The sequence below is a fragment of the Rhopalosiphum maidis genome, chromosome 4 (genome assembly GCF_003676215.2).
Source record: "Rhopalosiphum maidis isolate BTI-1 chromosome 4, ASM367621v3, whole genome shotgun sequence".
NCBI classification, from domain to species: domain Eukaryota; kingdom Metazoa; phylum Arthropoda; class Insecta; order Hemiptera; family Aphididae; genus Rhopalosiphum; species Rhopalosiphum maidis.
Genome location: NC_040880.1, coordinates 47,434,706 through 47,450,631, shown reverse-complemented (window position 1 = coordinate 47,450,631; position 15,926 = coordinate 47,434,706). Strand labels below are relative to the sequence as shown.

General features: G+C 31.7%; 1 protein-coding gene across 1 annotated transcript; it reads left to right on the top strand.

The window, feature by feature from the left end:
• The first annotated feature begins 125 nt into the window (after positions 1 to 125).
• Positions 126 to 13,370, top strand: LOC113558183 (membrane alanyl aminopeptidase-like). The gene is given in 17 exon segments (XM_026963686.1): positions 126 to 414; positions 416 to 583; positions 752 to 913; positions 1,450 to 2,622; positions 4,823 to 4,920; positions 5,224 to 5,812; positions 6,628 to 6,783; positions 7,811 to 8,137; positions 8,687 to 8,867; positions 9,042 to 9,283; positions 9,469 to 9,646; positions 9,706 to 9,901; positions 10,075 to 10,352; positions 11,243 to 11,433; positions 11,566 to 11,733; positions 12,216 to 12,441; positions 12,933 to 13,370. Coding segments are annotated over 17 exon segments (4,911 nt in total). The 5' UTR covers positions 126 to 142; the 3' UTR covers positions 13,239 to 13,370.
• The last annotated feature ends 2,556 nt before the right edge of the window (positions 13,371 to 15,926 follow it).

Here is a 15,926-nt window from a genome sequence, read left to right as displayed (position 1 = left end):
CGCCCACCCGATAAGATAATAATAATGTTGTATAATACCATCTTTAAATACAATGTAGGTGTTTGCATTTAGATTACCCTAATTTTATCGTCAATCTTTGGTACTTACTATAGTCTTCTGTTAGATGTCTGCGTTCGACAACATGCGACAGCAATCGATTATTGCCTTTCTCGTATTGTTCACTCACGTCTGGTGTAACGATGACAACGTGGATTTCGGACGGTTGCCGTGCGACACTGTACCGGAAAGGTACACGCTGAGCTTAGAGCCGGACTTTGATGTGAAAAACCCTTCGTTCGCTGGCCGAGTGAATATTTCGATCGCGGTGAAGACCACCACGGACGAGATCACGTTTAATTCCAAAGACTTGGTGTTGCACGAAATCGGGTTAACGGGCGATAACACCAACAGCGATCGACTCTTGGAAGTACGCGGTGGACCGGCAACAAGTAAGAGTCAAAGCGAACAGACGTATTTTGGAAAAACGAAAATACACCATACATATTCGTTTTAGCGGCTTTTTGAACGACGACGCATCCGATATTTTCTACAGCTCTTACAATGCCTATCTGCTTTTCAAAAAGTAGGTTTGAATATTTATTATTTTCCACTGTACATTGGGAAAAAAATATATATTTAAAAAAATAAAATATTTTTTTTTTGTTCGAGTAGTTTATACTGTTTTAGTCATAATTTGGAAATAATATCAATACTGTATGACTATAACTATTACGTTATATAACTATTGCAGGCGAGTGGCTACTAACAACCAATTACTACAGTCCACACACGCAAGAAGTGTTTTTCCTTGTTATGATGAACCACGTTTTAAAACACCATTTAACATGTCAATAAAAATTAAAAGAAACGAAATCGCTTTGTCAAACACTCCAATTTTGAACACAGTCAACATGTAAGTATTGCATCTGAATGGCTATTTTTATAACTCTTTATTTACAATTTACAATTTGTTGTATTGTAAATACAACATAAAAACGGGTCAAATTTGACTGTTATACTGTACAGGTGGGAGTCGAGTGTACGTCATTGTGTGTACCACTGTTATTAATGTGTGTTTAATTTGATTTAAAATCAAAAAAAAAAATTCATAACCTGAGCGGAAACGGTCATCAGTATATTAATATCAATATATTGCTATAAATTAGTATAATAAATTCTTTTAATAAAGAAATGTTACGCTATAATCTATGAATTGGTAATAATTAGCACAAAAATAATCTAAATGTTTTGAAAAAGTTATTGTGAATATATAATATAATAATAAAAATAAAAGTTGCAAGTCCCAGAAAAAATAAAGTATTAATTATAAAAAAATTATTAGACCCGTTATTCTTTGTTTAATTGTTTAAACTTTAAGCAACGGATTTTGTCAAAACTTGTACTTAAAATGCTTATTAAAGTAGTTACATTTTTTTTACTTGTTTCTAGAGATGAACCCGTTATAGATGACCCAACTCAATACAAAAACAGAACTTGGGTTCATTTTATTCAAACACCGCTAATTTCGACGTCTATGGTTGCAATTTTTGTTGGTAAACTCAAGCAACTCGATAAATCCCGTCGAAACTTAATGATTAATGCGGACAGCTTATATTTGGATAGATACATAATGAAAAATTATCCTGACCAATTGAACGCGATAAAAAATGACAGGGTTGTCGTTAATGCTATAGAATCATCAACAACATACTATAATGCAACGACTGAACTCACTGAATCCACCACTGATCCTGTTACTACAAACTCGTCATCGGCGTCCTATAATGCAACGACTGAACTCACTGAATCCACCACTGATCCTGTTACTACAAACTCGTCATCGGCGTCCTATAATGCAACGACTGAACTCACTGAATCCACCACTGATCCTGTTACTACAAACTCGTCATCGGCGTCCTATAATGCAACGACTGAACTCACTGAATCCACCACTGATCCTGTTACTACAAACTCGTCATCGGCGTCCTATAATGCAACGACTGAACTCACTGAATCCACCACTGATCCTGTTACTACAAACTCGTCATCGGCGTCCTATAATGCAACGACTGAACTCACTGAATCCACCACTGATCCTGTTACTACAGACTCGTCATCGGCGTCCTATAATGCAACGACTGAACTCACTGAATCCACCACTGATCCTGTAACTACAGACTCGTCATCGGCGTCCTATAATGGAACGACTGAACTCACTGAATCCACCACTGATCCTGTAACTACAGACTCGTCATCGGCGTCCTATAATGCAACGACTGAACTCACTGGATCCACCACTGATCCTGTTACTACAGATTCGTCATCAGCATCCTATAATGCAACATTGGGTATAACTGAATCCGCCACTGAGATATCGGAACCTTTTGAGCTTACTACCAATTATAGTACTTTGAAAAATAATCCAAGCACTACAGAATATGACATCACATCCGATATTTCAAAATATACTACTTCCCAACCATATTATGAACGCTCATATATTTTGTATAATTCTATTTTCATAAGTGTAATAATACATTTCGGCATTATAATAGGTTCAGTATTTTTATTTAGTAAGAAAATAAAAACAAATGTTTACAATAATGATGTAAATATTTCTGTGTAGAATATTCTAAGATATTTTAATTACAAACCAAGACTATTTTCTGTAATCCGGTAAATTTTTGTTAAAATTATTTTGATATGTTTAAAATTATAACAATATTTGTCCTATAAATAATTTATTTTACTAATGGTTATATAGGTAAAAAAAAATTCTTCTGTGCAATGATATATATTTAACCGAGTATGTACATAACTATTGTTGGTAAAATTAGACATAATACATAAATCATAATATTAGAATTTAATAATTTAATAATGTATGTTTCAAAATGCAATTATTTTTAAATTTAATTATTTAATTTCTTGATTAAAAATTATAATTCAATATTTATAAATATTAAATTGTATTAAACAGTATAAATATCTTTAACCTTTCTACCAAATAGTAAACAAAATTTTTGTCATTTTATTTTGTTTAATATAAATTAGAATTATAATAAATATTAGGTATATAAAAATAACCTATACTTAGTAAATAATTATTTTTATTGAAATTTCAACCTAATCTAACCCATGGGCTACAAATTAACAGTAAGTTGTAAATTATTATGAAATTTTTATTTTATTGTACTCATTTGAGATATAGATAAAACCTATAATTATTTTTTTTATTTTGCACATTTTCAATTCTTATGAAAATTAATAATCATACTTAAAATTTTAAATTATAACTGTTCTGTGTATATTATATTAAACTATTTATAGTTTCAACCAATTGCCAAATCAAATACAATATTACAGATCTTCTGGAACTAAAAGATCTTTATCTTTAATTAAGAAACTCAGGTCTCTGACAATATCCCAATTGCCAGATGGGTGCCTCCACCATTTTTATTCGAAAAGGTCAATGGATTTATTTAAATGATATATTTCAATGGTTTTACTCGTTTCTTCGAGAATAGTTTAAATAGAAATATCTTATGGTTATTGTAGTTTTATTACATATTAAATCAAACAAGCAGCGAGATAAAATAATAAATATATTAAGCGGAAATTCATAGAGCACATAAAGACTTGAATATAAATCATGCTATTAAGAAGTATTTTTTATTAGTCATTCAGCAATTAAGATAATTCTGTTGAATTGAGGCAATTGATGCGATAGAAAAATATGGCTGAAAGAATACAATAGGTAGCTATGTATTTGTGACGATTTATTTCCTTAAATTACTCGTATATTATGAACATTTTAAAAGGCATACGTCATAAATCACATTTTTATAATAACATTATAGCTATTTGATATTGAAATACAAATATTTGGAGTAAACTTGTGTAGTCGATTCTTTTGACTACGGCTATTATCTGTTTACACGTAGTACAACAATATTATACAATTTATATATATATTATTATTATATATTAATATATTATTTATTTATATATTTATTATATATATATATTGTAAAAATAATGAAGGCAAAATATTTTTGTATTTTTTCACTTTCCCGTAACATGAGTTATTATATTTTAATTTTTTATACATGTGCTATCAAACAACTACCTATTCGTTTATAATAATTTATGTTATGTATATTATAATATTTAATACTGTAATTCAATAATTTATTTTATTATGATTGTTCGATATAACGTAGGGAGACTATACGAGTGCCACAGGTCATGTCCAATGTTATACAATTATTGAATTAAAGATACATCGGAAATAGTCTTAATATAAAAACTGTAATTATTAGGAAGTTGTAGGAGTTAAAATCTATCAAATATTAAAATAAGCATCTACAATATGCAACCAAAATGTATTAAATAGGCAAAAATGAGTTATTCAAAATTCAAAAAATTATTATAACACGCAATTTATTAATTTTATTAATATGACTTTTATTAAAAAATATTATGATGTGTATTAATAAAATGTAGTGGAAAAATAAATAAAAATTCAGAAATATGTATTTTTCTATAATTAATAAATTGTGTAGAATTATACATTAAAAATTTTTGTCTTCAAAATCGTCGTTGTAAAGAACTATAGAACGAATGTCTAGTTAAAGATTTGCTATCAATGAGAGCATACAAAAAAAAAAAACTCAAAAATCCTGCATCGTCCGAGCCCTGGTGATAATTATTTAATCTAGAACATTCGCAATGATCTGTATGAAAGATATGTTATGAAAATATTACATTTACATAATATTAGAAACGTATTTTGGTTAATTTGTATACTACGTATTCGTAGTCACAACGCGTTATTAAGTCAACTTGAAAAGCGTAATGACACAAGGTCACAGATTTCCAACGCATGTATAGATAACCAAGCATTTGTTGAGGATATCCGTGCAATATTATAGGTATTATGTAAATATTAAACAGTGAGTAGATGCCTCTCAGGTGATAAAATATTATGTGTGGTAAAAAAAAACCCATTCACGGGGTCGCGGGCGTAATACCTTTACGCATTCGTCATTTTCCCGATCACAATACAACAATAATTTCATATTTATTACGTATGATTTTTTCGTAATGACAAATGATATTTTTCACTTGAAGTGTCTAGACATGTCGATACATCGTGACGCGAAACACGATAACACCGCCCGAACGTTTACAATAGATAAGATTATAGCGAATTTATTGCAGTCACTATAGTGTTGTTTGATGTCATTATATTACTCGTATTTGCGTTTCGACTCATAGCCAAACGGTCGCTTTTGTCACGCGACGCACCAGTTACACGTATATTTTGTCCGAACGCTGTTGATTTGTTCGCTGTACGCGCGATGTTGTGGGTGACGGTGGTTTTCATCGTAGTTTCCTCGCTCGTCCGGGGCTACGATGGCCGGACCGTGGATTCCGGTCGGTTACCGGGTGACACGGAACCGTGGTCGTACGCGTTGAAAATAGAACCGAACCTCGAAACGGAAAACGCTTCGTTCGCTGGCAGAGTGGATATCACGGTCGCAGTGAAGACCACGACCACCGTGATCACGTTAAACTCTAAGGACTTGGTATTGCACGAGGTCAGGGTGACAGACGAAATCACCGGCAGGGACATCAGAGTGCGCTCGTGGAGCTACGAGGAAGACCGGGAACAAGTGATTATATCGATGGAAGGGCACGTCTTGGCCAATAGAGTATACACGATTCGTATACGATTCGAAGGCATTCTCAGGGACGACGGAACAGGGTTTTTTAAAAGCGCTTATGAAACCGAATCGGATGGAAAAAAGTAAGCTCAATAATTCAAAATAATTCTAATTTATTAAAGCACATATTTTATTAAAACAAATTTATAGCAATCAGATATGAACCGTATATTATTGTAAATATAATAATGTTAGTAGCTAAAATTTAAATATCACATAAGCAGCGTAAGTATGCAGTCACATTTGAAAAAACCTTAAGAGGATGTCAGTACACTGTTTGTTTTCTCTCTCTAACCCACGCGCAATATAGACAAAACGCATTCACGCAATCTGAGTAGAGAACTCGTTCAAATTTGGTTCTAGAGTAAATGTACCTATTATGAAATTAAATTTTGATAATATTTTTGAGTACAAGACGATGAGTTTTTTTCGTTATTCCCAATACAACGTTAATTATATCGTTTAGAAATAACTATAAATTAAAATATTTTTAAATGACCTTTAAATTTTCAAAATTTTAATTTTTTTTAAAAAACTCATCGTCGTGTACTCAGAAATATTATCAAAATTTAATTTTATAATAGGTATATTTACTCTAGAACCAAAATTGAGCGAGTTCTACTTAGACTGCTTAAATGCATTTTGTCTATGTTGCGCGTGGGTTAAAGAGAGAAAACAAACAGTGCACTCACATAGTGACAACCTCTTAATGAATCTCAAATATGAAAAACATAAATTGTTTTTATAATTTGTAATACCTAATTCAGCTAAAATTACTGATTGTGATTTAATTAACAACAATAACTTACACCTAAAAAAATTGTTCATACTTGAAAATATTATAGTAATATATGATACTAATATTAATAGTCTTGCATTTATTTTAATTATTTTTCAGGTGGATAGCTGCTACTCAGTTTCAAACCACGATGGCCAGAAGTGTGTTTCCTTGTTACGATGAACCACATTTTAAAACACCTTTTAATATATCAATTAAAGTTAAAGAAGAAGAAATAGCTCTATCAAATATGCCAGTTTTAAATATAGATTATGTGTAAGTATCATAGTATCAAAAAATATATTATTATGGAATTGAAAATTCGAAAACAAATAATTGCAGTCAGTGGTGAAGCTTAAGTTTATAGTTGGGAAGACATTGAATAAAATGACACTAATACACTTGGATTCCTCCCTTTTTATTTTACTTATTTGATAATACATTTTTTTTCGTATGAGTAATTAATAATTCCATCGTTCAAAATGACATAAATTAAATCACCGGCCACGAGGACAAACAACAATATTAAGAAACACACAGGTACCTATCGGCTATCAGTAATAGCGATTCACAGGGGACCATTACACTCGATGGCGATGTCGATAATTGAAGAAATCCCAATAGCGAGACGTGTCTCATAGCGAAGATAGTAAACCCCACTTGCATTAAAATCCCCCCTGTACCCGCGCGCACATAATTGGGAGACGTTGCATCACAACGTCTCTTTGATATAATATAATATTTGGAAGAGCCGCACGGCCGTATCGCGCGCATCTAATCTATTTTAATAATTCTTAAAGACTATAACTGTACAACGAAAAACCAATTTTAACAAATATTAAAACACATATCATTTTTATACCTAATATAAATGACGTTAAAGTTTGTAAATAATTTGTAAAACAAAATTATTTGTTCCGTGTTCTAATTTCTTAGTGGGTAGACGTTGTCTCATCGTCTCCTACGACGCTTCGCCACTGATTGCAGTTATTTTAAACCAAAAAGTTTATGATATTACAAATTATCTATGGAGATTGAGTTCTCTACCACCACCGAAATATTTGCTCAAAATATTAGTTAGATGTTTTATTTGTAAACTCTATTATATTTTTATTTTTATACTAAATAGAAGTCAATAAAAACATCTTGTCAAGTTCATTTTAGAGTTCACTGTTCGCGCGTAACGTTATGGAATTATAATTATTTGTTGTTGTTGGTATATATTATATTTATATCTACAATATGTCGTTTTGTATTTTAATAATAAACTTTTAAACCGTATTATATTATCTATATATTACAGATACGAGGGGCTCGGCAATGATTCGTCTAAATATCAAAGTATGAAATGGGTTCACTTTGCACGGACGCCAAGCATGTCCACGTGCTCGGTCGCGTTTTTCGCCGGTGAATTCGAACAATTCGACAAAAACCGCCGGAGCGCAATCAACGTATACTCTCATTTGGGCCGTTTGTATCAGATCGAGTACATTACGAAAGAGGCGCCCGACCTTTTGAGAGCCATGGAAAACTACACGGGCATACCGTACGCTATGCCCGAACTGAACTTATTAGCCATGCCAACACTAGGCTTAGGGCAATTCGACAATTGGGGGTTGACTGCTTACCGGTAAGGATGTGCGAACAACTCGATAATATTATAATCATTTGCACGTGGCCCAAAGAATTTCGATGCTGGGCGTTGATGAGTCGATTTCTATGCAAATATAATTTTTAAATCCCGATTCGAGTAATCCAAGGTTCAATACAGTTATTATTTTGATTTATATTTTACTCATGCAGTCCTTCGATATATCTAACAGTATTTGTGAACAATTTAGACTTAAAATTAAAAAAATATTCGGAATTTGAATAATTATGAATTATGTAATAATATATGCTTGGAACTATTGTATTATTATTGCTCAATATATCATCGATACATCTTACAAAAGATAACTTCTATGTTTCAACCAACGACTCAACTTAAGTCTAAAATTAAAAATTGAATACACTAACTATCGACTAGTTAAAATTTGTATCTTTTAATTATTGTCATTCGTATAAACTATAAAAACTGCGGAATCGCTCAGCTTCGTTTAACGGTTAATAGAAAAAAAAAATATGTATATATTTACACGAAAATAATAATATGTGACGTTGTGTTTGTGTGTGAAAGAGAGAAAACGCTTTTCGTCGACTTTAAATCGAACTCTAAGACGATAATGTCGGCGAAGATGGCGGTAGGACGTGCTATGGCGAATCAGTGGTTTGGCAATTTGGTGACGCCGACTCGATGGGACTTCGCGTGGATGAATAAAGGGCTTGCCGCTTATTTGCAATACTTTGTCACCGCGACGGTAATGTTCATGCTATATATTAATATTGGTGATCTATACGATGCACATTATTGTGTTATTGGCTGTGTATTTATCGCACATCCTGCTCTCGTGCGCCGTATTAATAATAACATATTATGCGACGTCGCGTTACGACAGTAATATCATGTCATATAATTGTGCATACTTTTACAGGTGGAACCGGAATGGCGACTTGAGCACTTTTTCGTCGTCGACATGCAACGGCCTGCCATGGATTACGACCAAATTCAAAGACAGCCTTTGACCGCGCCAGCAATCGTACCAGGAGACGTGGACTATTCCCCGGCCGACAAATTTTCCGAACAGAAGTCCGTGGCGGTCATGAGGATGCTCAGCGACTGGGTGGGGGAAGACGTATTTAAAAAAGCCATTAATGCGTACTTGACGCATAACCAGTAAGAATAATATATCTAATATTTCCCAGTTATTCGGAATTAAACGAATATATAATTTTGAAATACGATAATATTTTTGAAAACTATTATCCCAAAATTATGTTAAATATTTTTATACATAATTGCGTACGACGTGATCTGATTTAATAAGTAGAGGTCACACAAGATATGATACCATATTATAGATATAGTGCAGTAAGACCGGAACAACTGTGGAGCGCGTTCGACAATACGCTAATCGATATGACAAAGTCCGGCTTAAACGGCAACAGCGTTCGCACTGTGATGAATACGTGGACGGAACAAGACGGATATCCCGTGGTGAACGTCAAGAAAAAAGACAAATCACTCGTCTTAACTCAAGTAAAATACCTAAAACAACCAATCGCGCATAGCAATTAATATTGTTTTTTTTTTTTTAGAAACGATTTTTATCCGGTTTCACTGAATCGGACGACACAACCAAGTGGTTTATTCGTTTGAGTTACACGACGAATAAAGAAAAAAATTTCGACACCAAGTCCGCACCAACCATTTGGTTGGACCCGTCGGTAGACGAAACGACTATTCCGATCAACGATGACGTCGAATGGTACATTTTCAATATACAATCCACAGGTGGGCTACTTTTTTTCTTAAAAGATTACCTATATATATATATATATATATATATAATCATTAAAACTAATAGTTTTCATAGTAAGTTTGTTTCAACTATTGGCTACAAGTCATTGGGAAATCGGGCGAATTATTAAAATCATAATTTTCAAAGGTATGCATTTTCGCGTTAGGTTTGTACAGGGTGAACTACACGGAAGACAATTGGCTGTCGTTGATCAAACAGCTAAACGATTCGCCTAAAGACGTACACGTTCTCAACAGAGCCCAGCTGATTGACGATTCGTTCAGTTTGGCGAAAGCGGGTTTGCTGGATTACACGATACCGATGAGCATCGCAGAGTATCTGAAAAAGGAAGATGACGTCATACCGTGGTTCTCAGCCATGAAGAGTTTCGACTACGTTATAAACCGTATGAGACGTTACAGAAATGCGTACGTCGATGTCAAGGTGGGAATCACCGTGAAATAGCTTTTACTCGCACGCGCGTCTAATATAAAATAGTAATATCTAATCTCGTTGTTGTCAATTTTATTAATTGTCACGACGGATGACAGAGAACATATAGATACACCGTGGTCAGAAAAAAAAAGTTCCATGGATAGTATATTGGATTAATATTTTAACAACGGTTATTGTGTATCCTAAGATGACCATGGTGTGAATTTATATACCTAGCTAATTTATATACCCAGTGCACATTACGATTGTTTTATAGAAATTTCGTATTCGGTTTGGAATAATTAATTAATTATTATAAAATGTATACGTCCAATTCCGTAACCTTATTATTTATAATCTTCTATTACTATATATATATACGGGTTTTAAACGTTAGGCAAACTGTGATGAAAAAGCGAATAGCTCGATTTTATATTATATGTTTTTATTTTTCGATATATAAATATCGAATATATTATTATATAAATCATAATGCAATGGTGAACATTCAATTTTCGAAAAAAATTCAATTTTTCACTTTCACTTATTAGGAACACAATAGGACAACAGTATTGTGCGACAAGCTATTGATAAATTTTAAATCAATTTGTAACACATACATAATTAATATGTGTTAAACAACCAACGAAAAAACATAACATTGATAATGCAAATTTAAGTGCACACCTATCCGCTTGCATTGAACATTCTCTCCGTCATTGAATTATATTGTTTTAGTCCTGTAACGTTATAATAATGCTAAGCTATAAAAAAAAAAAAAAATAAAGTAATAATATAACACATAAAGTAAACGCTATACACGCAATAATAAGTTTCACAACATATCATTATGGTGTAATAAAAATGAATCCTGTTGAACCGTATTCGTGTCTACGCAGGCCTATTTCTTTAACCTGGCCGACGATGCGTTGGAAATAATAAACGATCTGGTCGCCGGACAAAAAAGTCCACAGCATCCCACCGTTATCGGCTGGAGTGCGTTATCGACGTGGGCGTACAAGTTGGAAGAAAACCCGTGTTGCAGTCGGGCGGCGTTGGAACATTTTCGGAGATGGCGAAACGGCGAAGAGTAAGTCTTTGTTCGTTATTTTTATCATAATATTATCGGCGTAGTCTGCTTGCGTTCGATTGTTGTGTCGTCATACAGAACAAGTGATTATACGCGCACGCGCTTGTGTTTTTTTTTTTTTTATCGTCATAGAATATCGGCCGACGTCAAAGACGCTGCGTTCTGTGTCGGAGCTCAACAAACCTACAGCTCATACCATTTGGACAGACTTTTAAACCTGTACAATACCACCAAATCGTATTCGGAAAGAGGATCAGTGATAAAAGCGCTGTCTTGTGCCGACATAACGACACTCATGACGTGAGACCATATTATATTTCTTTAGTGATCATAATATATTATTTAGTCTATAAACACGGCAATACAAAATGTGCCTACCCCTAGAAAACTAATGGAATAACTAAAAAAAACTAGGGTTTGTAACGATTGGACTTAAATGTTTTTCACAGTGTTAAATATGTACAATTCATAGCGCGTAGAGTGTTTTGTGTTCAAGTTTAAGACTGCGCATTCGGTATTCGATAACTATATTTCATTATAATAACAGGTGTATAAAAATAGATTACGCGTAACATCGGAATAAAAACGTTTGTGTTTCTACACTAATTTTCGGGTGATTGTGTTTATGGTACGAAATATTATGACGGGCGAAACGCGCGCAGTGTTGTTTGGCGCATACGACCCAGCACAATAGTCCCGTACGATAGCCACGACATAACGAGTGAGGAATAAATTCGTTTACAAAACACTATATATTTTTTTTTTTTTTTTTTGTATTTTAGATATTTGACGTTAATAATGGAGAACAATTGTCCAATCGCACCGAGTGATTACGAGGATTTCTTTAATGCCCTGTCTTCGACGCTCAACGGAATAACAGCTATGAATTATTTTCTTGGCAAATATTCTACAGACCTCGTCAACAACGTAAAAGATGGTCAAAATATAGCTAAGACTATGTTCTCTATATTAGCTTCGAAGGTTTCCACGAAGAGTGAAATCGAAAATGTAACGAGATTTTTTTATTATATGACTATATAGTGATCCTCTGCTGGTTATGACAATAGTTATTAATATAAAACTCTATTCGTGATTGTTTATAATATTATACCGTGATGTAAAATACAAGTATAATATTGTGCGTTTAATATTTAGCGTGATATGCACTAAAGAATATTGTATGGTATAACATTGCATAACGATTAAGTGTTTCTTTATTTCCGTACTAATCATGATTATTTATCGTATCGTTCCGGAAGCGTTGGGTTTAAATCCAATGAAAATTAATTCCAATTTATAATGTGTACATTACAACAATATAGACATTCTCGGACTTGAGAGTGTGTGCACAACATGTGCATTATTATTAGTAGCTCCTCGGCCGATTGGTATTTTACTTTTAAGTTAACAATCAATACGATTCACCATTATTATAGTCTACATCTGTATTAACGTAAGGTTTACGATTATTATCAAATACGAATTTCGTTCGGTTTTAGATGATGGAAATGGCGTTCGACAGCAATACGCCCGATGAGTATAGAAACAAACTTGTTCCAGTGTATCAGAATGAAATTGAAGACTACGAAAAATGGTACGACAATGGTAGACCAGAAACGATATGGATGCACATAAACCCTTTGACGAAAGGTTTGCCGCTGAATCCATCGGATCGGTATACGACTTCGCGGAGCCCGACGAAAGATGACGATTCTAGCGCTTCGTCGAGATTGTATAACTATGCCATTATTTTTCAGATTTTAGCACTGTCTGTTTCAGTTAAATTACTTGTTAACATAATCTAAATAAACCTTAATCAAATGTGTGCACTACATTATGATCTTGTCTAACGATAAATATGTATAAATATGTATTTTCACAAATTATTTTTTTTTATCGAAGTGAAAATTATATAATAATAATTGGGTTTTGCGTCACATTGCATTTTTTTAAATTATTTAATTGCGTGTACAGACGCGTTTTCGGGCTTGAACAACTCTATGTAAGAATTATAGGTGTTTTTTTAAAAAAGTAATTTTTATTTAAAATAAGCCTTCCAGAATAAAGAAGCAAAAAAAAATCGTACGATTCTGACAAAACAAAAGTATAAATATCCGTAAAACAATAATTTTTACAAATAACCTGAATAAAAACATTTTTTTGTTTCTAATAATCAAAAAATATAATTCAAAATCATAGATTATTTTTAGTATTTTAATGTAATTAGTTCAAAACTCCATTGAATCATTAATCAAAATTATTTTATTACAAAATGACTAAGAATTTAAATTACAATTACTTCAATATACCTATTACCACTATAAACTATATAAATTATACAAAAATGATATTTTTTATTTGTATAAAACTTATACCTATTAGCATATTTCTAGTATGTTATTATTAAATTAAGACATTTTTCAACATTTTTACTCATTAATTAATTGTATAAACACTTTAAAATTGTAAAAATATCTAATAAAACCTACTATTAAGAACTGCTAGTTCTTTTAAAAACTGTCTGAAAGCAATCGTTATTATCTTTTAATTATATAACTGATTTACCTAACACTATTTCTATTTAATATGTTGTGTAACCCAACTCTAAACTATATACCATTGTTAGATGTTTTATTTCAAGTCTTTCGTCAATACATTAGGTATACACAAATAATTAATGTGTAGAACAAAAGTTAATTTTCTCGAATCTAAAATGAATAAGTAGGTATAAGCTCTATGTATAATTTTATGTATATTAATAATAATAATAATAAGCTTAAAGCTAATATGTACCTATTACAGCGAAAATAAAGTTAACGGTAGAATCAAACATTAAACTAATTAATATTCGTCTCTTTTCATAAGTATTTTATAAATTAATTATCAAAAGTTTAAAATCGATCAAAATAAAAATAATAATAAAAAACATAATTAATTTTCTAAATTGTTTTCCTTGGTTTGACGATCATAATAGTTGAATCGTTATAATCGACTTCAGCAGCGTTATAGGAATGAGCTATACCGGGAATACCTGAGAATTCATGGAAATCTTAAAGAAATTGCGGAAATGAACTGTAGTATACGCATTATAAGGCTAAATAATTATAAAATAATTATTTTCAATATTAAATTTTTTTTGCTAAATTTCAAATTAAAAAGCACTTATACTATTTTTAGAGTATAAAAAAAATTAGACTTCAATTGAAGTAAGTTTATTACGGTTTTATATGTTCCTTGAACTGTTGGAATCAATGTTATATTGCCTATATCGGTGGAATCGATTGATACCATTACAATTCGCTGATTTATTAACTAGCAAATAGTTGAAATTAATGAAAGCTATAGCTATTAGATGTTTTTCAAATAAATATTTTGTTGATGTTCCTTGTGCACGAATCACAATGAATACCTAATCAACTAAATATTATTTTAAATTTTTATTCGACTGTTTTTAATCTTTTTATTATACATCTCTCAGAATCCATAACGCTGTTAATGACGTTTCATTAGTAGTATGTATTATGTTTATATAGACAGATAGCTACTCACAACACAATATAGTTACTTTTTTTTTTTGTTTTTTGGTAAAAACATCAATTATACCTATCTATCAGGATCAATAACTGTTTTATATTTCAATAATATTAATATAGGATTTTAAAATACATGTCTTAATTATTCTATAAATGTGAAAAATACATAAAAGAGGAGTTGTAACTCTATGTAATAACAAAAAAAAAAAATGAAATTTTTCATAGTTTTTAACATTCCTGAACTGCGTGGCAATTAAAAACAAAAACAAAATAAAATGAAATACTGTAGGTACGTACCCAAAAAAGGGACGAGGACTAACGATTAAACGAGAAAAATATTATGGTGAATATATTACAACATACTGAAATAAACACTTCCACTGCCACATTGTTGGTACTGTTTATAAATAGCTTTATTGAATTATGGGTATTGAAAAGTTAGTAGAAAATAATATATGTTGTATACACGTGAGACAGTAAAAAAAAGGTCATCGCGGTGGTCCAGTGGTTGTGTAATTCGATATCACCACCGCTCGTAATACTGCTTTAAACATCATAGGTATTATTATTATTGTATAGAAAATGTATCATGCCGATCAATGTTTCTTTACATTTTTAAATTAGTATCAGATAAATCAGTCTTACCGCTATCGTGTTTATTACCTTAGTTTATTATTAAAAGTGGTAGGACATTTTTCGCCAACAAATAATAATTAATGTGATTATATTATGATCTTAATACGAACTACATTAACTTCATTAAAATTCGTTTTATATCACAACCTCCGTTTGACAAAAAAAAAAAATATATATTTTTATTAATAACCAGGACGACATATAGGTATTACATTTTTTTATAAGTTCATTATTCTTATATAGTAATAATATATTTTTATTGCCTATGTCATATATTATACTAAATACTTATAGTTAAGTACATAACAACACGAGCTATCTCTA